The 23254-nt window shown below is 44.8% G+C and overlaps 1 protein-coding gene across 2 annotated transcripts in view; it reads right to left on the bottom strand.

Moving 5' to 3' along the window:
- Window positions 1-22948, bottom strand: part of LOC308311405 (sentrin-specific protease 7-like) — a 28269-nt gene extending 5321 nt beyond the window's left edge. Inside the window, exons 1-19 of one of the 2 annotated variants that reach the window (XM_080758093.1) lie at window positions 22768-22948; window positions 20808-20921; window positions 20076-20143; window positions 17883-18092; window positions 15450-15508; window positions 14434-14498; window positions 12989-13259; window positions 11777-11875; window positions 11199-11671; window positions 10883-10916; window positions 10495-10695; window positions 8617-8813; window positions 5402-5448; window positions 5125-5241; window positions 4163-4276; window positions 3272-3364; window positions 2540-2673; window positions 2316-2368; window positions 1766-1809 (exon numbers count right to left, since the gene is read on the bottom strand). In XM_080758093.1, coding sequence (XP_080614219.1) covers window positions 1766-1809; window positions 2316-2368; window positions 2540-2673; window positions 3272-3364; window positions 4163-4276; window positions 5125-5241; window positions 5402-5448; window positions 8617-8813; window positions 10495-10695; window positions 10883-10916; window positions 11199-11671; window positions 11777-11875; window positions 12989-13259; window positions 14434-14498; window positions 15450-15508; window positions 17883-18092; window positions 20076-20143; window positions 20808-20918 — 2390 coding nt within the window. In that variant the 5' untranslated portion in view covers window positions 20919-20921; window positions 22768-22948. The remainder of the gene's footprint in view (window positions 1-1765; window positions 1810-2315; window positions 2369-2539; window positions 2674-3271; window positions 3365-4162; window positions 4277-5124; window positions 5242-5401; window positions 5449-8616; window positions 8814-10494; window positions 10696-10882; window positions 10917-11198; window positions 11672-11776; window positions 11876-12988; window positions 13260-14433; window positions 14499-15449; window positions 15509-17882; window positions 18093-20075; window positions 20144-20807; window positions 20922-22767) is intronic. The other variant, XM_080758094.1, reaches the window with a different exon arrangement.
- Window positions 22949-23254: the final 306 nt, after the last annotated feature.

Here is a 23254-nt window from a genome sequence, read left to right as displayed (position 1 = left end):
ACCACAGCACCTCAAAGGCCCTTAAAACAAGGCTCCAGACCTCCCAAAACAAACTGGTCAGGCTCCTACTTGGCCTCACCCCCCGAACCCACCTCACCCCTGCCCACTTTGACAGGCTGGGATGGCTTAGGGTCGACGACAGAGTACAGCATCTTGCAATGGGTCTGGTCCACAAGATTAGATACACCACCAAGATACCCATGTACCTGTCTAAATACTTCCTTAATGTAAACGAAGTCCACACCCACAACACCAGAGGGAGTGCAACAAACCATGTACAACCCAGATTCGGCACAAACAAGGGACTAAATTCTTTTCGCTCCTATGCGACCAAAATGTGGAACGCCCTACCAACAGTCATTAAGACATGTGAATCCCTTGGCTCCTTCAAAACTGCTCTCAAAGGGCACCTACGGATGGCTGCAATTCGAAACTGGCCTCTGTAAAAGCTGAATTTGTATCTGGATTGTACTATGTTTTTGTATGGACGTGGTGTTGGGTGCCTGCACATATGCACACATGGCATCAACGCATGGTGTTGTGTGCAGGCGCCCTACACTCTGTCCTTGTACTATGGATTGTACTATGTTTTTGTATGGACGTGGTGTTGGGTGCCTGCACATATGCACACATGGCATCAACGCATGGTGTTGTGTGCAGGCGCCCTACACTCTGTCTTTCGTTTTCTTTTCTTTTATCCCCCTGTTCCCCTCACTGTATATATACTTTTTTTCCCTTTTCGCTTCCTATATGATGAATTCCTGTTCTGTTCTTTAACTACATAGAAGTGTCTATTTGTTTGTCTCTAAATGTTTTGATGAATTGAACAATGTGGACCCTGTTGTAAACAAGTGTAAGGCTTAATTGGGTCGTCCACTCACAGTTAACAGTCTTTGTATTGAGTTTGTGCTTGAAATGTACTGTAATTCTGCAAACTGTTAATAAAGATTTCAATCAATCAATCAAAAACCTCCCGGGCGCTATAGCTAGCACTAAACAGGCACTGGACAGGAAACATGGCCACCGCTCCTCCAGTAGGAGCTGGATTTTTAAAACTGATCAAAAACGCTTTCCCGCTCGGGACGCTGTGGGCGCTGGCGGCGTGTTCTCTCCTCCGCGTCACCAGTGCCCATACCCGAGGCGGGGTTGGCGAAAAGGCCTTTCTGTGTGGAGTTTGCATTTTCTCCCCGTGTCCCCTATAGGGTAGGTACCCTCACAAAAAACATGCAGTAATCCTGGTCTCTAAACTGCCTCCCCCTGGCCAGCCGGGGCGCCGGATGGAGGGGAAAGGAACTGGTTGGAATAACGTGTTCCTTCCACGCGCTACGTCCAGCCGGGGAAACTCCCCCCTGTTAGGTGTAAAGGAGCAACTTGGACACTCAGGAAGCATGAGTTCAAGTCCGTTGCTCTCCCCAGGTTGGCGGAGGGTGTGTAGAGCCAAGGATCACATTAGGTAATTGACACGGGGGTGAAAAATGGGTTACAAAATCGTGAGATAAAAATTATATATATAAAAATAAAAATAAACGCTTTATTCATGGCTCAAAACAAAAGCGATGCCGGTCGCGTTTCTCCCACGTGAGGGTTCTTTAGTGTTTAGCCGTTCGCCAACGTCCAGGTCAAGAACCAGGGTAAATGTTGCCCCTTGAATAAGGCAAGTCACTGAATGGACTATTGTGGCAGGGAACATACATAGACGGGGGAAATAATCTGTCAGTCAATACGCAAGTTACGGGGATCGGAATCTGTACGATATAGTTCTTACCTCTTTAAAACTGTCTCTTTCTTCCACCCCAGCATGGTGCACTCCTAGAAGAAAGGATACACATTGAACCCCCAGAAATGGTTCAATGATACACATTGAACCATGTGTGGTCTTCCACCCTGAACCATCCTAAACCTAGCCTTCGGAAACCCAAGTCTGGGACCGAGTCCACTTCAATTCGGCATAGAGTAGCGCAAACGTTGATCACTCTCTGCTGATTTCTGATCGTCTGAACCTTTGTTAAATTGACACACGCACGCACACACACACACACACACACACACACACACACACACACACACACACCTCTCTTTCTCTCTGTCGCTCTAATTAATTAGTCTCATGTCGCCCTGCTGGGAGCTGCCTATGCCATAGAAAGCATAGGTGGACCCCAGGCTATCCTAAACACTGTCTTCTACCCTGAGCCATCCTAGACTATAGCAAAGTGTGTTGGAATCAGGTGGTGTATAAGCCTACAATAATGTGTGTTGTATTAGTATCAAAATAACATTGGATGAATTGATGATAATAATAATACTATTATACTTACAGGGGGTGGTCCTCGGGATCTCACAGGGGGTGGTACACATCGGGGTAGCATATCTGCAAAACAAAACAAACTCAAAACCAAACTCGCTTATATTTCAATCTTTCAATTGCTGTGCGTTTTTGAATATCCGTTTCCAACGAGTGGCACTGCCAAACCCCATTGTAAGTAACATTGCTAAAAAAAAAAAGAACAGTATAGTTAACCACACGCAGCGTACTGTATACCTCTTGTGAGGCGAGGTCTCTTCACCCCCTGCTCTTCAAGGAGCGTCGTCGTCGACCCGCCGGAGGAGTTGGTTTCCTCCAGCTGGTCTTTGACCAGCCCTGGAAAACACACCACGACCAGGTACCAGTGAGCCCTGCAGAACATCAGGAGAACATGGTCATATACCCGGAAGTCATGCAGGAGGAACGCCTATACTGAGTGGCAAAAATATATACTCTCTGGCCTTGACAGCCCATACATCCAAACAGAAAAGTCCTATTGGATTGCATTAAACTATGTTAACTCACTATATATGCCACTTTGCCACTCACGTTATGCACGTGCTCAAGGAAAAGAACTGGATTTAGAATCCTCTCCCCTGCCAGCTTGACCCCGCAGAGTCAAACAACTTTGACGTGCATTCTTAACAATTTGTGTGCCCAAGACATCCACACACAGACGTCCTGGGAATTACCGCTATGTGGTGCCCAGGACGTCTGTGGACGTCTTTGAAAAAAAAAGAAAAAAACATATTTTTTGTGATTTTTATATATTTTTTTAAATAAAATGTCAGAAATAACATTGGGCACCCTGGGTCACTATTTTGAAAATGTTGAAAGGACACACAAAGCGTTAATACCTTTTATTTATTTTAATAGTGGAAATAACCACAAGCTTATATGGATGGTGACATCACATCCTGTAGATGGCGACGTCACATCCCGTGGACTAGTGATTTGTTTGCGACTTACTCTTGATTGACAGGTACAAACAGGAAGTCTTTGTCGAAGATGTCGACGTTTCGAGTCCAAGTCTTCACCCTCTGATGTCTGCCGACCTTGTCCCTGAACACACACACACACACACACACACACACACACACACACACACACACGACAAGAGTCTGTAGAACTATTCAAACCCAATAAGATAAGAGACCCGAAGCCTGTGCTGTTTGTATTTTAGCTAAAAGAGACCCTACGAGTGTGCCGTGTGTGTTTTCTTATTTATCTTCTTGAATCATCCCCTACCCGCCCCCCCCCCCCCCCCCCCCTTCTCTCCTTCCCTCTCTTTGAGTCTTGGATAAATAACACGATGTAAAATGAATTTCACCCACTTTTTTTTACTTGTAAAACTGTGATGTGACAATAAAGATGTTTCCGATTGTAATTCTGAAAGGGTTAAAACATTCCCGTCCAGAATGGGTTCTCTTATTCTGAAGGGGTTAAAACATTTCCGTCCAGAATGGGTTCTCTTATTCTGAAGGGTTAAAACACATTCCCGTCCAGAATGGTTCTCTTATTCTGAAGGGGTTAAAACATTCCCGTCCAGAATGGGTTCTCTTATTCTGAAGGGGTTAAAACATTCCCGTCCAGAATGGGTTCTCTTATTCTGAAGGGGTTAAAACATTCCCGTCCAGAATGGGTTCTCTTATTCTGAAGGGTTAAAAACATTCCCGTCCAGAAAGACTTCTCTTATTCTGAAGGGGTTAAAACATTCCCGTCCAGAATGGGTTCTCTTATTCTGAAGGGTTAAAAAACATTCCCGTCCAGAATGGGTTCTCTTATTCTGAAGGGATTAAAACATTCCCGTCCAGAATGGGTTAACTTATTCTGAAGGGTTAAAACAATGGGTTCTCTTACAGAGGTTGTGGTTCCTCTTCAGTGGTTCTTCTCTTCGTCAGCTGTCTGTAGAAGAAGCTGCTGAACACGTGACAACGTTCAGACAGGTTCCCTGAACACTCCAACAACAAGTACCTGGAGAGGAGAGGAGGGGAGGGGAGAGGAGGGAGGAGGGAGGGGAGAGGAGGGAGGGAGGAGGGAGAGAGGTTTATCCATGTAGCCCTGACGTCGAAAGAAGCAAAGATGAGAGTTAAAATGTCCATTCTGTGATAATATATATTCAAAGATTTGAGGCACCTACAGACCTACAAGCTCGAATGAGCTCGTAGATCTGCTATTTTTCCAACAGCTAAAGTATAACATAATGCTTAGTTAAAACACCAAAAGGGGGTTCCCGTCCAGAATGGGTTTAATCATCCCATTTAGACCCGTGGACGATTCTACAAATTCCTTCTACATCCTGAGAGTTTTCTGAAAAACCCATAATTGGCCTCCGACCCCCATCTGAAAATATGTTGTTCCAGGGACCCCCCCACCCCAGAAGCAAAGATTTGAGTTCACGTTCACTGTGAAAGAATATATATTCTAGAATATATATATGAGATTTAAACACATTTTCTCGATTTTTCTAAAATAGAAACAAGCTTGCTATGAGCTCGTAGATCTGCTATTTTTCAACAGCTATAGTATAACATAATGCTTACAATACCAAAAAGGGTACCCGCCCAGACTGGGTTATGCCTGAACACCAGTCCATGATGTGTGTTAATAGAATATGTAAATATGTAAATAACTACATATTTTCAGATGGGGGTCGGCGGCCAATGTCATATACAGTTAGTATATTTGGGGTTCCTTGACATGAATATGTTTGAGAACAACTGACATAGAAACATGGGTTTTTAATAAAACTGTCAGGATTTAGAATATTTTATTTATTTATTTCGACGTCAGGCCTACATGTAATGAATGAATGAACATACTTCAGATAGAAGTCTATGATGACATCGTTAAGGAACTCTCCTTCATTCAGACAGGACAGATCCTCCAGTGTCACGGCGATGCGACCTTTACCCTGGGTCAACGGATACTGGATTAACCTGCGCACGCACACCACACACACACACACACACACACACACACACACACACACACACACACACACCTCATCAGAAGCCGTCGTATTGTCATATTTGTGTATATATATATTTTGTAATGGTCTCCCCAACCCGGCAGCCTGACCAATCAGAACTCTTTTACCTGGTAGTGAGACAGTTTGCTGCCCTTCTTCTCAGTCTGGAACTCACCTATAGACAGACAGACAGACAGACAGACAGACAGACAGACAGACAGAAACAAGGATAATACAGTGAAACAAGTGTGTGATAAAATAACCACAGCCATTAAGTTGTGAAGGTCTCTTCCCCCCTCTAGTGTCTCACCTCTGAACTTCATTCTGATGTGGAATGTACAATAGATGTGCCAACACTTGATTTAGTATTATTTATATATTTGATACACCTCTACCTTGAAACCCATTGTAGCTTCAAGATCTAATTTAATATCATAAAGTATGTAAATACTGAATCAAGCAACTTAAAAACTGTAGAAGTAGATGATAAAATTATTCTGAAAAAGCCATGTTTCTATATCAGTGGTTCTCAAACATTTTCATGTCAAGGACCCCCAAAAATATATGTAATTGGCCGCCGAGCCCCATCTGAAAATGTGTTGTTCCAGGTTGCCCACACCTGCATCACAATATATAATATAAATGCGGTCCCAGTAGATTCCTCGTGCCTTGAGGAATATATATACCTATATAATAAGACAGAATTGATTTCCAAATGGATTCCTTGCAACTCACACTTTGCAATTTCCCAGAATTGCTCCGTTCTAGTTCTCAAATGTTTTCATAGCAGCAACGTCCCCCAAAATAATATGCACTTGGCCCTGGGAAATTTGGAGTGACATCTTTAAGTTTTTCTCAGACGTGTTTGACTGTGTTATCACCCCAGACCCCTACTGTGCTATTCTGGGTGGATTTCAAGACCTGTCATTTCTGACTCATACTACCAACATAAAGCCATACAATATGGCCTGGTTATCGCAAAAAGGAATATTCTGACCCATTGGAAAGGAGTGGAAGCACCCTCTTTTAATGTATGGCTAGCAGAATTGACCAACCTGCTACAGATGGAAATGGAATGACGTTTCTCTTAAAACGAAAGTATTCGACAGAATGTGGCAACCGTTTTTTGTTCATTAACAGGCTGAAGTATGTATGCACATAAATGTTTTATTTCATTTTTGTATTTTCTAAAAAACTCTTAACTGTGATCTATTGTATAGTATTATTTTCATTTGTGTGTGTTTTGCTTTTCTTTCTGTGGTAAATGTATTATTTTTCCTTTTTTCCCCCTTTTTCTTTCCTTTGAATGGGGGGGGTTGGGAAGGGTTTGTGTGTGTATATGTGTATGTGATGTGATTGTTTGTAAAGTATGTCTTGAAAATGTATAAATGAAATTGTTTAAAAAAAAAAAGTAGCAGATATATACAATAATTCAGTATTGAGCGGGGCCCTTCAGCGATACTTTCAGCTCCTACTTTTGTGTTTCCCGTTAAGAGTTAAGGTCATTACACACTGGCGAATTGGCGACGCGATATATTCGTGGGAATAATTCGCATTTAAAAAAAAACCAATTGAAGTCCATGCAAGCTTCCACATCGACCAATGTGCGACCGTTTTCGCTCTTTATTTGTTCGCTCTGGTGTCGTATTTTGCAGAGATTCGCAGGCGAACTGCAACATGCAATATTTCGCATTTTCAGATCGCTTATTCGCATCGCGTCGCTAATTCGCCAGTGTGTAATGACCTTTATACTGTGACGCTCCGTCGGACAAAATCTGAGACGAAAACAACCACGAAAGTCTCGCAACAACAAAAGCTACTGGTCTCCCAAATCTGGCTGTGACAGGCCGTCTGCCCCGCTCACACTGAATACTATCGCAATTTTATTTCATTGTTTCATCAACTAAATCCTCATTAACGCAAACTAGATTCAACATACTCAACCCTGCACACACTCTAAATATGACCCCGAACTATTGTACTGAGCAAATCGACTGTAACCACCTTCAATAATAATGACAATAATAGTCTTTATTGTCTTCATAATCATATATTTTCTTTGTCATGGACACTAGAATTAATAATTCTACTCGGGTTGGAAGCATTAAGACCCATTTTAACCCTCAATGGCTTCCATTCTGAAAAATAACGAAAAAGATTCACGCGTTTAGATATTGCCATTTACAATGAGAGGCGGACGGGAGCTGGTGCCACTTGGACCCGACACGTAACGTAGGGACTTAAACACCGAATGGGTAACATGTCCTCGTTTCCGACCTCCCGTTAGTAAGACCTATTACTAACACTATCCCAAACCCTAAACCCTAACCTCGGTCTATCACTGACACTATCCCAGACCCTAAACCCTAGAACCTCAGTCTTTACCGGACCACATTAGGTCAGACTAACGGAGTTATAGGCAGTCCCCCCAAATGGAGTTCTCAACAGCCCTGGAAATTAAGGCCCAACTGGGCCCTACTGGGCCGGGCCGAGGTCCCCGCTATAGGGGCAGTTGAAATGTATTCTTGGGGGATGTGTTTGGGGGATGTCATTTCTAGGTGGGGTTTGGGTTCAGGCAGAATTCGAGAACTCTAATGTACAAGATCTAAATGGCACGGAATGGTGCTTTCCTGGTTAACCTATTCTGAACGGGAACCCATTTTGGTGTTAGCATCATGTTATGCTTTAGCTATTGAAAAATAGCAGATCTACAAGCTCATAGCGCGCCACCGAGTGGCGCGCTACGAGCTTGTAGGTCTGCTATTTTTGAAAAATCGAAGAACGACTGACATTTTTAGAATCTGATCTCAGGTCAGAATGGGTTAATCAGACCAGTGTGTGTCCAGTGGAAACCTCATATTAATCTGATCTCAGGTCAGAATGGGTTAAAAGTTAAATATACCTTTAGCCCATTCTGTACGGGTCGGGAACCCCTTTTGGTGTTTTAAGCATTATGTTATATTTTAGCTATTGAAAAATAGCAGATCTACAAGCTCATAGCGCGCTACGAGCTTTTAGGTCTGCTATTTTTTGAAAAAAAAATCACGAAAATGTGGCACAAATCTCTGAATGTATATTCTTTCACAGCAAATCGACTCTTTGCTTCCGAGGGGTTCCTGGAATGACATAATTTTCAGACGGGGGTCGGCGGTCAATTACATATCATTTTTGGGGTCCTTGACATGAAATGTTGAGCAACCACTGATATAGAAACATAAGGCATTTCAGAAAACATACATTTTAAAAATGTTGACATCAGGCCTAAATGGGTTAAGCTCTATTCTCGTCTCAAACATCTATAGCACACACACACACACACACACACACACACACACACACTCACCCCGGTGGCGTCGTGCCCCAGAAGCGCCAGCATGAGCGGGTGTTCGTGCATCAGCGACAGGGCGTGGCTCACGCTGACAGACATGGAGCAGGAGTTGGCCGCGGTACCACACATGTCCAGAAGGGAGCGCAGCAGAGCCAACTGCAGGCCCGCCAGCGGAGACGTCAGCTCCACCAGGATGAACGGACACGCCCCCTCTGAGGACAGAGGACACGCCCCCTCTGATGTTTTAGACTGCGCACTGTTATAGGACACGCCCCCTCTGAGGACACGCCCCCTCTGATGTTTTAGACTGCGCACTGTTATAGGACACGCCCCCTCTGAGGACACGCCCCCTCTGATGTTTTAGACTGTGCACTGTTATAGGACACGCCCCCTCTGATGTTTTAGCCTGCGCACTGTTATAGGACACGCCCCCTCTTAGGACACGCCCCCTCTGATGTGTTAAGACGGCGCACTGTTATAGGACACGCCCCCTATGAGGACAGAGGACACGCCCCCTATGAGGACACGCCCCCTCTGAGGACAGAGGACACGCCCCCTCTGATGTTTTAGACGGCGCAGTTATAGGACACGCCCCCTCTGAGGTCAGTGTTTTTATTGGGCGCATTCTAGGGCATTCACTTCTAGTCATTTTTACTACTTGACTAGTTTGCCTAGTTTACTAGTCGACTAGTTGTTTAACTACCTATTATGTAAAAAATATATATATTTGTAAATTTAAAAACTGTGATTGGTGTGACTATAACTATAATCTACCTGATCATGAGAACTACAAAATCGGGGGAAATTTTTTAAATAATAACTTTTTTTTTAAATCAACTAGTACCAACAAGGTCGACTAGTGGATTTACTAGTCGACTAGTAAACTAGTAAACTAGTCAGTTGCTTAATGCCCTAGTGCATTCGGAAATGTGCACTCGCTAATTTGTTTGCATTGCCTATATCCGCCGCAGTCCCTCCCCCTTTCAGAAAAACGTGTGGCCCAGGAAATCAAAACCCAATGCATTCTCCCATAGGCACTTAGGCATTTAATTTATTTAAAGGCGGTTATGCCGCGGACAAAGCCAACTCGGATCGTGACAAATCATGACAATGAACACAATGTTTTGGGCCGATCAAATCATTAGAAAGAAGAAAAGAAAGTCAGGAGACAACACTATTTGTTTTGTTTTTCGTCTTGTAAATTATTTGATCAGCCCAAAACATTGTGTTCATTGTCATGATCCGAGTTGGCTTTGTCCGCGGCGTAACCGTCTTTAAATAAATTAAAAGCCTAAGTGCCTATGGGAGAATGCATTGGGTTTTGATTTCCTGGGCCACTCGTTTTAGTCCCGCCCTCTGTCAGAATGACGAGGTCACCGTTCATTTTCCCCATAGACGTTTAAAAAAGTATTCATTTAAAGACCCTTTAAAGCCTCGGACAAAGCCATACTTTTCAGGTGGTCGACATTTCTAGATAAAACCAAAGTCTTGTAAGATATTCTAATAGTTTGAGATTTAAATTTTATCATGAATGAATGCATTTGAATGAATTTATCTGAATGAGTCAACAGCACAGGCAGACTCTTCACATACTAGAGCATGTCTGAAATAAGTGTCAGAGCTGGAATCGACGTGTCAATATGAAATAAATGCTTAGCTGTAGCTATAGGTGTAATGTTGGAGACCACAGAAGTGAACCTTTCAGGCCTGTTCCTTCAACTCGCTGTTTTCTGCAAGACATTACTCTATAAGTCATATCTCCAAAACTGGTGGGTCAAACTGAACAACCAATGTCAATTTGAAGCTATGATTCCCTGCTTTCATATGACATGAAAAAAAAAAAAAAATGGCAGTCCCGAGTCAGTCAAATGTAGTCATTATATAATAACATACCGGCGGCCGTGACTGGCTGCAACACCGACAGCTCCGTCTGTAAGAGCTTGGCCTGGCTGTCCGTCACCCAGAGGAAGAGGAGGGAGGGGGCGTGCCAGCCCGCGGCCACACCCTCCTCCCACACGCCATAACCGCGGAGCTGGGAGGTTACCACGGCAACCGATAAGGTTTCGGCTTCCACCTCGCTGTCGATATGCAGACCTGAAAGAGACACAGACAGACAGGCGGACAAACAGACAGACACCATTTTGTTTCAATAGCTAAAGCATTACATAATGCAACACCAAAAGGGGTTCCCGCCCAGAATGGGTTAATACATATATGACAGAGACAGACAGACAGACAGACAGACAGACAGACAGACAGACAGGAAGGATGCGGTTGTTACCTTTCAGAGGCAGGAAGATGCAAGATTCCGTGATCTAAATGGACAGACGGACAGACAGAAAGACAGACATGTGCCAATCATTACATATAATCGTCTAATTGTGTCTGAGACATTCCAAAGCACTTCAGTTGTTCTCGTTTTGGTTTTGTTTATTTATTCAGAGGTTTTGCCAATATTATGAACCTAATTTGCAGTTCAACCGTTTTACATTAATGATAATGTGTGCATGATGTAAATGTAAAGTGTGTGTGTGTGTGTGTGTGTGTGTGTGTGTGTGAGACGTCCATCTTTCCACAGATGACAGATCAGGTCTCACCAGCAGGTTGCCACGGGCCTGGGCACTGAGCTGACCCAGGAGCAGCCTGGAGAACTGAAGCTCCATCGTTGAGGAGGAGGAGGAGGAGGCTCCAACACTGGATGGAGGAGGAGAAACATCATCCAGGAAAATCCTAGAAGCTTCTGGAGATGTGGCCACTGGCCGAGAACCTTCTGAAGTCGCCTCCACTGTCCTAGACGTTTCTGAACATGTCCTCACTGCCGGAGATGTCTCCACTGTCCAAGGACGTTCTGAAGTTGTCTCCACTCTCCTAGAAGCCTCCGAACATGTCCTCACAGCCGGAGATGTCTCCACTGCAGTCCAAGCACCGTCTGAAGAGGTCTCCTCTCTCCAAGAAACGTCCGAACACGTCCGCACTGCTCGAGAATCTTCTGAACACGTCCGCACTGCTCTAGAATCTTCTGAACACGTCCTCGCTGTCCTAGAAGCTTCTGAACACGTCTCCGCTGCACCTAGAACGGAACCCCAAGGAACATTGTATAATTGATTCTACTTGAAAGCTCATGCATCACCACCACCACCATGGGGGGGAACATTGTGGTTCTACTGTGTGGTACCTGCACCGTCCTGGACCCTTCTAGAACCTTCTGGAGCTTCCAACGTCTTCACACCACATGCCATGTCCTCCATGTCCTCTTCCTCACTGGACAGGACAACTGACATACACAGACAGACAGACAGACAGGTCAGTGAGAAAACCGTGAACATAGCGTCCACATTAGAGGAAACAATGGCATCAGCCTCAGCACATTAGCCACACCATGTTGTGAGCTTGTAGAGCTGTAGTTGTAGCTTGTAGTCCAAGTGTTTTTGTGCAAAACTAATGCTTGGAATGGATTCAGAATCATGAAAAACCCCCTAGTGTGACTGTTGACATGCCACATGCTACATAAGCATAATTACGTTTTGAAAATGTTGCCTTATAGGTTGTTAATGGTATGTTCACATATATCCCCCTATAAAAAAAGAAGATCAATATCGACAGCCGGCCAGCAAGTGCATTCATGAATGCATGTACACAATATTTTAGGCAGAAAAAAAAAAAAAAAAAAAACAATATACCAAATTTTCCCACTTTAAACAACCTGTTGGCCGTCTGGACTATAACACATTTTGGTGTAGACTGAAAAAATTGTCCGACACAGGTCCAGTCTCCTTAGTGTAGAGGATTTAATTAGATATGCACGCACACACACACACACACACACATACGGGTGGGCAAAACAAATCGATTCACTCAGATATCGCAATTTTTTCATTCCACAATTTTAAAATCAAATGGTGAAGTTTCAATCGTGAGTTATTTTATTTACAGTCAGGTAAGTCCATTGGGAAATAACTTGTTTAATCCATTCTGGGCGGGACACCCCTTCTGGTGTTTTAAGCATTATGCTATGCTTTAGCTATTTAAAAATAGCAGATCTATAAGTTCATAGCGTGGCACCGAGTGCCGCGCTAAGAGCTTGTAGATCTGCCATTTTTGAAAAATCTTGAAAATGTGGCTGAAATCTTTGAATATATTATTTCAGAGCGAACGTGTTTAACCCAAGTCTTTGCTTCTGAGGAAGTCCCTGGAACAACATATTTTCAGATGGGGGTTGGCAGCCAAATACCGATAATTCTGGGGGTCCTTGATATGAAAAAGGTTGAGCACCACTGACAGAAACATAGGTTTTTCAGAAAACTGTCAGCCTTTTTTTTTTTTTTTTAATCGACCTCAGTCCAAAATGGGTTAAGTCACCTTGGCAGTAAATGGAGCAGAAACTTACTGGGTTCAGTGGGTTTAGGGGGTTTTAGGGAGGGTCTCCCTAATCTTGTGAACGCGGAGGATCTGGTGTCGTCTCCCAGAGTCCTCCTGGCGCCGAGGGACAGGCGTCCTCCGATCGTCTTCCTGGGAGACAGGGAGGTGGAGAGGACGGGCTGAGGGGCGCTGCGGCGGGCAGGAGGAGGAGGAGAGGAGGAGGGCGAGGAGGAGGAGGAGGAGGGGGAGGTGGTGTGCCAGCGGAATGGGTCTCTGGTCACTCCCTGCTGGGACTGTCTCTGTTGGGGAGAAACGACACATGACGGACACCGAGTGACCACGTCGACACTGTTCATATAAATAACCAGACAATTATTACATTATACAGAAATATATGTGCTAGGATGTAATGCATAGTGAAAGTATACTGGGTTGTGTACTATGTTGAAATGGATACTGGGTTGTGTAGGTGTGTGCTAGGTTGAAATGGATGCTGGGCTGTGTACTGTAGGTGTGTGCTAGGTTGAAATGGATACTGGGTTGTGTAGGTTGAAATGGATACTGGGTTGTGTAGATGTGTGCTAGGTTGAAATGGATACTGGGCTGTGTAGGTACATGTGTGCTAGGTTGAAATGGATACTGGGTTGTGTAGGTACATGTGTGCTAGGTTGAAATGGATACTGGGTTGTGTGGGTGTGTGCTAGGTTGAAACGGATACTGGGTTGTGTAGATGTGTGCTACTGTAGGTTGAAATGGATAATGGGTTGTGTAGGTGTGTGCTAGGTTGAAATGGATACTGGGCTGTGTAGGTGTGTGCTAGGTTGAAATGGATACTGGGTTGTGTAGGTGTGTGCCAGGTTGAAATGGATACTGGGCTGTGTGGGTGTGTGCTAGGTTGAAATGGATACTGGGTTGTGTAGGTGTGTGCCAGGTTGAAATGGATACTGGGTTGTGTAGGTGTGTGCTAGGTTGAAATGGATACTGGGTTGTGTAGGTGTGTGCCAGGTTGAAATGGATACTGGGCTGTGTGGGTGTGTGCTAGGTTGAAATGGATAATGGGTTGTGTAGGTGTGTGCTAGGTTGAAACGGATACTGGGTTGTGTAGGTGTGTGCTAGGTTGAAATGGATACTGGGCTGTGTGGGTGTGTGCTAGGTTGAAATGGATACTGGGTTGTGTAGGTGTGTGCTAGGTTGAAATGGATACTGGGTTGTGTAGGTGTGTGCTAGGTTGAAATGGATACTGGGTTGTGTGGGTGTGTGCTAGGTTGAAACGGATACTGGGTTGTGTAGGTGTGTGCTAGGTTGAAATGGATACTGGGCTGTGTGGGTGTGTGCTAGGTTGAAATGGATACTGGGTTGTGTAGGTGTGTGCCAGGTTGAAATGGATACTGGGTTGTGTAGGTGTGTGCTAGGTTGAAATGGATACTGGGTTGTGTGGGTGTGTGCTAGGTTGAAATGGATACTGGGTTGTACCGGTCTATCAGATGACGTCCTTCCTGGGGTCTCCCGTTCACTCGAGTCCACCGACACTACAGAGTCTTAATCACACGCGCACACACACACACACACACACACACACACACACACACACACACGGTTCAGAGTCTTGCTCAAGGACACCTCTTCTCTACACACCAACTCTGGGGGGAGCCCGTGAATCGCCGGCCGCTCTACCCCTGAGCCACTGGCGTCCCGTACATACATGACACTACCACAACTCTCTTCACGTTTGCGTTGTGAGCTTGTAGATCTGCTATTTTTGGTAAATGTCCCCCCCCCCATGGTATGGAGGGATGCTGGGGTTCAATTGGTTAAACTCCAAGTATAAAGTTATGTTCAATCTGTCCTATCATGGGAACTGAGATTAAGTTTCCCCCCTGACATGAACTGTATGGAAAGATTTGCATATTTACAGTACGTACCATAAATTAATATGACATAAGATTCTAACTCAGGGGTGCCGTAAATGAATCTACAGGGGTGTAAGAATACAAAGTTATTCACAAGGGTGATCAGAGTAAAAAAATAAAGAATTGGCCGAAATTTTCCGAAACTTCTCCTTTCATCGTCGTCGATGGAAAATATGAGACGTGTGGGGGACAACAAGACGACGTAGATTTTCCCTTCGTTGTCAATTGCATTTAATGTTTAGTGTTGCGGACATTTCGTGGGGACAAAAGCTGTAGCGTCCCTCAAAAATCACACCCGTGTGGAGTTCAGAGCCGCTCTTATCATCGTACATCATCAGGGCCATAACATGTCGATTCGCTCAGACACACAAGACGTAAATCCTCCTTTCATTGTCAATGGCATTTAATGTTTGCGTTGGCACACAAAGCCGATTTGCTCAGACACGTGACGTCAATTCTCCTTTCATTGTCAAATGGCAAAATGTGAGCTGAGTCATGACAAAAAGCTGTATATAGGAGGGGCTAGCTCCCCTCCAAGACCCTTGGCCTAATACCTTTCAAGTTTCAAATTCAACCCACCTTTTCTCCGCTGGCTGTCGTCTTCAATGAGACGGTCAGATGCCCTCCTTGGGCGCCACCTGTTGGACAGAACAAACAACAGCAGTGTCACTCAGTGTGCACATGATTGTCATTCATCAGACACTCCTTATCCAGAGTGGCTTACAGTAAGCAAGATAAAACACTAGCTCTGGTCCATAGCCAATGCTTCTATGACTCTGCCCTGCATTGGCTATGCTACTTTCGCTTTTAACTCTCACATGGAACTCAGACCAGCCTCTCCTCTTTAGCGTATTTAAGAAGAACGTTTTTGCTACTCACCAAAACAAAGGCGGGTAATTTTTTGGCCAGAAAGTGATTTCTTTTCACCGGAGGAAAAATATTCTCTATGGAGGCAATTCTCTCGGCAATATCGGTAGAGGGTGCATTGGAGTAACTAAAAGTATTTTTTTCCGGTGGAAACTAAATCCCTTTTTGGCCAAAAAGTACCGTTTATACGTGTGTTGGGGGTGCGTCAGAGTGCGTCCACTAAGGAAAGTAGGGCTTTCTAATGACACACAACCCGTCTTTGTTTTGGTGAGTAGCAAAAACATTCTTTTTATTTACGCTAAAGGAGGAGAGGCTGGTCTGTGTTCCATGTGAGAGTTAAAAGCGAAAGTAGCATAGCCAATGCAGGGCAGAATCATAGAAGCATTGGCTATGGACCAGAGCTAGATAAACACATACATAGAATGCAGAGAGGCAGTGTAGCACCTCAGTCTTAGTAAGCTCTATAAATCACATATAGAATGCAGATAGACAGTGTCGTGTGTGTCAGTAAACCATAAGACCACATAAGATAATGCCTCAGTCCTTGTTGGGAAAGTTCACTTTTCTACATGAACTAGTTCAAAGTTCAGTTCACAAAATGTACTGTAAGTAACAGGGGATAGTTCTGTCCCTTCCCCCCATGATTCAGCGAGTGAACTTGCCAACACACTGCCTGGAACAGGGGCTATTCGGAGAGATGACGAGCCTCGCGGTTTCAAACGCACCACCGACATGATGCCGTCACATGATATAATGCGGACATGCGCAATTATATCGTATCCAATTTTGAATCCGTAACCAACCGGCGTTTTACATTACCATCGAGGGGACAATCCTCAGAGCCCGAGCGGTCGTCCGTGCTCTGCGTTGTTGACTTGTGATGTGATTTGTTAGTGCAGTGGTTCCCAAAGTGGGGTCCGGGGACCCCCAGGGGTACCTGAGGGAGTTCCAGGGGGGACCCATCTATTTTGTTCATGTTCATAAAGTGCTAAAGTGTTTAAAGCAGTGGTTCCCAAACTTTTTCATGTCAAGGACCCCCAAATTGACACTACTTAGCCTGTGGACCCCCATTTAAAAAGATATGCCAGGGACCCCCATAAGAGAAGACGTACACATTTAGACAGTGTCCCCCCGAGTGCCTCCCCAGTGTCCCCCCGAGTGCCTTCCCAGTGCCTCCCCAGTGTGCCCCCTGAGTGCCTTCCCAGTGCCTCCCCAGTGTGCCCCTGAGTGCCTCCCCAGTGTCTCCCCAGTGCCTCCTCAGTGCCTGCCCAGTGTCCCCCAGTGTCCCCCCAGTGTCTCCAATAGCAATACAAGAGCAATAATACAAATTAATCTTATTAATTAATGAATCAAATTAATTAATTAATCAAAATTGCGGCCTGTGCCCAGCACCATGCCAAAGCTTTTTCCTGCAGGAAACACTGCTTGTGGTTGTAAATATATTGTTATCCGTGTTGCGAGGATGAGGGGGTAACTGGAAAAATATCTACCCCAAAAGGGGTACCTGGTCCAAAAAAGTTTGGGAACACCTGTGTTAGTGCGACAAAAGACAGGGGTGACAGCTCGCTGTTGCCAGATTGGGTGTTTTCCCGCAAGGCCTGTTGACGGTGTGTTTAACCAATTTTGTACTGATGTCGATTTAAAAAAAAAGCCTTCTAAATCCTAATAGTTCTCTGAAAAAAAAAACATGTTGCTATGTCAGTTGTGCTCAACCTTGTTCATGTCAAGGACACCCAGAATTATCTCTATTGGGCCACGGACCGCCATCTCAAAATATGTTGTTCCAGGGACCCCCCCCCCAGAAGCAAATATTTTAGTTAAAAATGTTCAATATTTTATATTCAAATATTTGTGCCACATTTTCCCGTCTTTTCAAAAATAGCAGACCTACAAGCTCGAGCTTGCTACGAGCTTGTATAACATATACTTTATGAGCTAAAGTATAACATAATGCTTAAAACACCAAATGGGGTTCCCGCCCTAAAATGGCTTAAGCTGGGGGTTTTCGCCTGGAAGGCTCTATAGAAAACTGGCACACTCTTGAACTAAGTTGTACTGTGAGATAGAGTGCCGCATTGTGATTTAATTAATTCCACAGTCAAAACTGTTGAATATAAATGTATGAGTAGTAAAAACAAAACAGACCCGTTGGAAGCAGCTTGCTGTGTTCGCGCCGTGCCCGCCGGTTGGCCGCTCTGCCCATGCCCGACCGACGCGCGATTGGACGAAGGCATTTCGCGGGCGGTCACGCTGGATCTCTGATTGGCCACCGACGTGACGGGACCCGCTCTCGTTGGTTCGTCGATTTCCAGAAGCTTTCGGACGACGCTTGTCAGGGTCAGCTTAACCGCTGGCCTGCAACGTGATACATTATATAGAGTCTGGAACTACACCTCCTGAATGCCAGGGTTTCCTGCACAATTTTTTTTTTTTTGAGGGGTTAGTGAATCATGGTGTGTGTGTGATATTAAATGTCCAGTACCTCCCATGTGCCTCCCCAAGTGCCACCCCAGTGTCTGCCCATGCAGTGCCCCCCAGTGTCTCCCCAGTGTCCCCCTGAGTGCCTCCCTGAGTGCCTCCCCAGTGTCTCCCCAGTGCCTCCCCAGTGTCCCCTCAGTGCCTCCCCAGTGTCTTCCCAGTGCCTCCCCAATGTCCCCTCAGTGCCTCCCCAGTGCCTCCCCAGTGTCTCCCCAGTGTCTCCCCAGTGCCACCCCAGTTTGCCCCCGAGTGCCTCCCCAGTGTCTCCCCAGTGCCTCCCCAGTGTCTCCCCAGTGCCTCCCCAGTGTCTCCCCAGTGCCTCCCCATTGTCTCCCCAGTGCCTCCCCAGTGCCTCCCCAGTGCCTCCCCAGTGCCTCTCCAGTGTCTCCCCAGTGTCTCCTCAGTGCCTCCCCAGTGTCTTCCCAGTGCCTCCCCAGTGCCTGCCCAGTGTCCCCTTTTTTTTTTTTGAGGGGTTAGTGAATCATGGTGTGTGTGTGATATGAAATGTCCAGTACCTCCCCTGTGCCTCCCCAAGTGCCACCCCAGTGTCTGCCCATGCAGTGCCCCCCAGTGTCCCCCTGAGTGCCTCCCTGAGTGCCTCCCCAGTGCCTCCCCAGTGTCCCCTCAGTGCCTCCCCAGTGTCTTCCCAGTGCCTCCCCAATGTCCCCTCAGTGCCTCCCCAGTGCCTCCCCAGTGTCTCCCCAGTGTCTCCCCAGTGCCTCCCCAGTTTGCCCCTGAGTGCCTCCCCAGTGTCTCTCCAGTGCCTCCCCAGTGTCTCCCCAGTGCCTCCCCAGTGCCTCCCCAGTGCCTCCTCAGTGCCTCCCCAGTGTCCCCCCAGTTTCTCCAATAGCATTACAAGAGCAATGATACAAATTAATCTTACTTTATTAATGTTATTAATTATTAATTAATTAATCAAATTAATTAATTAAAATTTTCGACGCGCGGCCTGAGGCCGCACGCCAGAAACCGACCCCCCCCCCCGCGCCCAGCACCATGCCAAAGCTTTTTCCTGCAGGAAACACTGAATGCTATATAGAGTCTGGAACTACACCTCCTGAATGCCATTTAGAGTCTGGAACTACACCTCCTGAATGTTATATAGAGTCTGGAACTACACCTCCTGAATGTTATGTAGAGTCTGGAACTACACCTCCTGAATGCTCTATAGAGTCTGGAACTACACCTCCTGAATGCTATATAGAGTCTGGAACTACACCTCCTGAATGTTATATAGAGTCTGGAACTACACCTCCTGAATGCTATATAGAGTCTGGAACTACACCTCCTGAATGCTCTATAGAGTCTGGAACTACACCTCCTGAATGCTATATAGAGTCTGGAACTACACCTCCTGAATGCTCTATAGAGTCTGGAACTACACCTCCTGAATGCTATATAGAGTCTGGAACTACACCTCCTGAATGTTATATAGAGTCTGGAACTACACCTCCTGAATGTTATATAGAGTCTGGAACTACACCTCCTGAATGCTATATAGAGTCTGGAACTACACCTCCTGAATGTTATATAGAGTCTGGAACTACACCTCCTGAATGTTATATAGAGTCTAGAACTACACCTCCTGAATGTTATATAGAGTCTGGAACTACACCTCCTGAATGCTATTTAGAGTCTGGAGTTCAGGACAGAGACAAGCCTCGTTTGTTTTCAAAAGAAGAAAAAAAAACCCTGGGCGAACAAGCCAGGAAAAGTGGCATAGGAGTGGGAGTGAACCTCGTATTTCACTATCCAATAACAGTGCAGAGGGGTTGGGGGGGGGGGGGGGGGCACAGATCGGTGAACCAATAGAATCCACCGGCTGTTTTCACCGGCAAAGCGGTTGTCGTGGTTACGTACCGCTGCATGGCGTCCCTGAAGCTCACGCTAGGCCGGCCCCTGGCTCCATTAGCCACGCCCCAACCATTCTGTTTAGAACAAACAAACACTCAATTCATTATAATTATGAATTAAATTAATAATTATCTTCTGTGCTACATTAACTTTAACCCGTTCTGACCTGAGATCAGAATTAAAAAATGTCTTCTACACCCTGACAGTTTTCTGAAAAAGCTATGTTTCTATGTCAGTCGTTCTTCGATTTTTCAAAAATAGCAGACCTACAAGCTCGTAGCGCGCCACTCGGTGGCACGCTATGAGCTTGTAGATCTGCTATTTTTCAATAGCTAAAGCATATCACAATGCTAACACCAAAAGAGGTTCCCACCCAAAATGGGTTAATTAACTTTTTTTTTTCTTCAAATAATTGGTCCTCAAATGCTCATTATGTAAGGGATAATGTATGACTGAGTGGTCATTGTTTATAGTTAAATCACTGACAGGCTGATTAACCACCGACGTGACAGCGGAGGCGGGCAATCGTTCGTATATATTTCTCGCTCAAATGTTTTCGAAAACATTTTTGAGCACAACGTTTTGCTGTAAAGTACACTGTGCGCGCGTTTACAATACATACATGGCTGTCATGTTGGAAACAGCCGTAAATCAGCGGAGCGAGAGCAGGTTGCTCTGAGGGTCTGATTAGGCATCGGTCTGTTATAGAGCGGATTTAGGTGATTTTAAGATGGTTACCGTGGCAACAGACGCGGAGTCCTGGAGGCGGGACAGAGGAGACTGCATCACAACGATGTCCGTCTCTGGCTCCGCCCCCTGCCGCTTCTTCTTTGGGATTATAAACGCCATCGTCTGTAGGATGAAGACATTAAGACTTTAATGACATTGTCTCTACGAATAATAGTTTAATATGTACGATAAGAATATTACATGTTATTAAATGGCTCGGTTCAGGATACTTGATTGTGATGGGTATATCTCTGTATCATCCAACTATAAATTAGGGATGCACCGAAAGGGAAAATAAACGAATACCAAATATCCGAATATATTATATATATATTTTTCCCCCTACCATTGCTGTCATAGCCGTACCTTAAAGCTGCCTGATTTATGGCAAAATAAATGGTTATAGGCAAAACTTAACTTAAATAATAATCACTATTATGGGTCCATAAAACCTTTATTTGGCTCCTTTGAATGCATTAATTGCATACATTATCCGGTGATATCATATATCTTCTGCCTATTCGGGCCAAAACCAAATAGGCCGAAAATGCATCACTACTATTCGGTGCATCACTATTCACTACTATAAATGTGCCACGTCTCTGTCTGTGTGTCTGTCTGTGTCGCTGTCTGTTTCTCTGTCTGTTTCTCTGTCTGTCTGTGTGTCTGTCTGTGTCTCTGTCTGAGTCTGTGTGTGTGTGTGTGTGTGTGTGTGTGTGTGTGGAACACACTGTTGTACTGAAACACCACGAAAGGCTTTGGTCAGGCTTCTGCCAGTGGACCCTAATGAGCCAAAGTCACCTCACCTACGCAATTTCCAACCATCTGCCTCAAACCCTGCCAATGCCCAATTGATTACTCTAACCAGTCCACTTTTATTCAGACACAGGCAGATATACAGAGATCTCCAAATAAAGTATGGGCACAAAAGGGACACAGACGGTGCTATGACAACGGGGATAATTAGGTTCCCAAGTAGGCCGATGGCCAGCGGGCACCGTCAGGTCTAGTTTCTGGGTAATGACCGATCAGCTCTATTCTGTCCAACCGAAGACTCACAGAGCTCCTGTTCATATCAATCTGTCTAGTGTCTAACCGAAGACTCACAGAGCTCCTGTTCATATCAATCTGTCCAACCGAAGACTCACAGAGATCCTGTTCATATCAATCTGTCTAACCGAAGACTCACAGAGATCCTGTTCATATCAATCTGTCCAACCGAAGACTCACAGAGAGCCTGTTCATATCAATCTGTCTAACCGAAGACTCACAGAGATCCTGTTCATATCAATCTGTCTAACCAAAGACTCACAGAGATCCTGTTCATATCAATCTGTCTAACCGAAGACTCACAGAGCTCCTGTTCATATCAATCTGTCTAACCAAAGACTCACAGAGCTCCTGTTCATATCAATCTGTCTAATCAAAGACTCAGAGCACCTGTTCATAATCAATTTGTGTAATCAGGCAGACGTCTATAAACACAACACAAGATCTGTCTAAACACCTGAACGTGGCCAGACTCAAGAGCACTCTGTTAGGGAGCCACAGGCCCAAAAGCTCAAGGAATCTAGATTAATGACCAATTTAATAGAAAAAAATACAAATAGAAAAAAGTATGTCATGACATCCCCGGCTATCTGTCTTCTGGTCTATGGAATGTAAAATAACAATGTATCCACTAGATTTAATATTTGTGTATAAGTGTAGCAAACACTTACAAATATTTCAATAACAAGTGTTATTGTCATATTCATAGCTATGTAGGTATTTGGCATACACATTGAGGTATCACACACAGACACAGCTGAGCACCAGAAAGTAAAAAAATCTCTATATTGTGATCTTTGCTATAGAGGTTTGTTCATTAACAGTGTTAAATAGCTCTATATCTCTCTCTCTCTCTCTCTCTCTCTCTCTCACACACACACACACACACACACACACACACACACAAACACAAACAGACCTGCACGTCGTGTGTAGCAGGCAGCTAACAGACAGTTAGCCTGTTAGCTGCAGACTGGAGGCTCATCCACTGGTTTACGGTTCCGCTGACAGTCTGAGCGATATGTTTAATGAATCATATGATGAATTAATTCATTATTCGGTGCTCCTCAACAACACACACACACAGATAAACACACCAACACTTCCGTACGTAACGCCCGGGAATATGAAACGTAAACCGTGACGTCAGGACGTTCGTTCTCAGTCACAAAACCCTATGCACAAAACTATCTGTATGTGAAAATGTCATATAATATAAAATACATGAATACAAATGTACAGCTTAGAGTATTTATACTCTAATACGGTTTACAGACATTCCGAATAATTAAAAACAGGCCTGTACATAAAACATGATATTTTCTTGTTTTCTCAATTTTATTTTGAAGAGAAAAACAAATTATACGTTACTACCCGGGACCCCCTCACCCCCTTTTTATACTATT

The sequence above is a fragment of the Protomyctophum bolini genome, assembly GCF_963924005.1.
Source record: "Protomyctophum bolini genome assembly, chromosome: 24".
NCBI lineage: Eukaryota > Metazoa > Chordata > Actinopteri > Myctophiformes > Myctophidae > Protomyctophum > Protomyctophum bolini.
The sequence above is the reverse complement of the archived record's forward strand: the minus strand, read 5'-3'. Positions and strand labels throughout refer to the sequence as shown.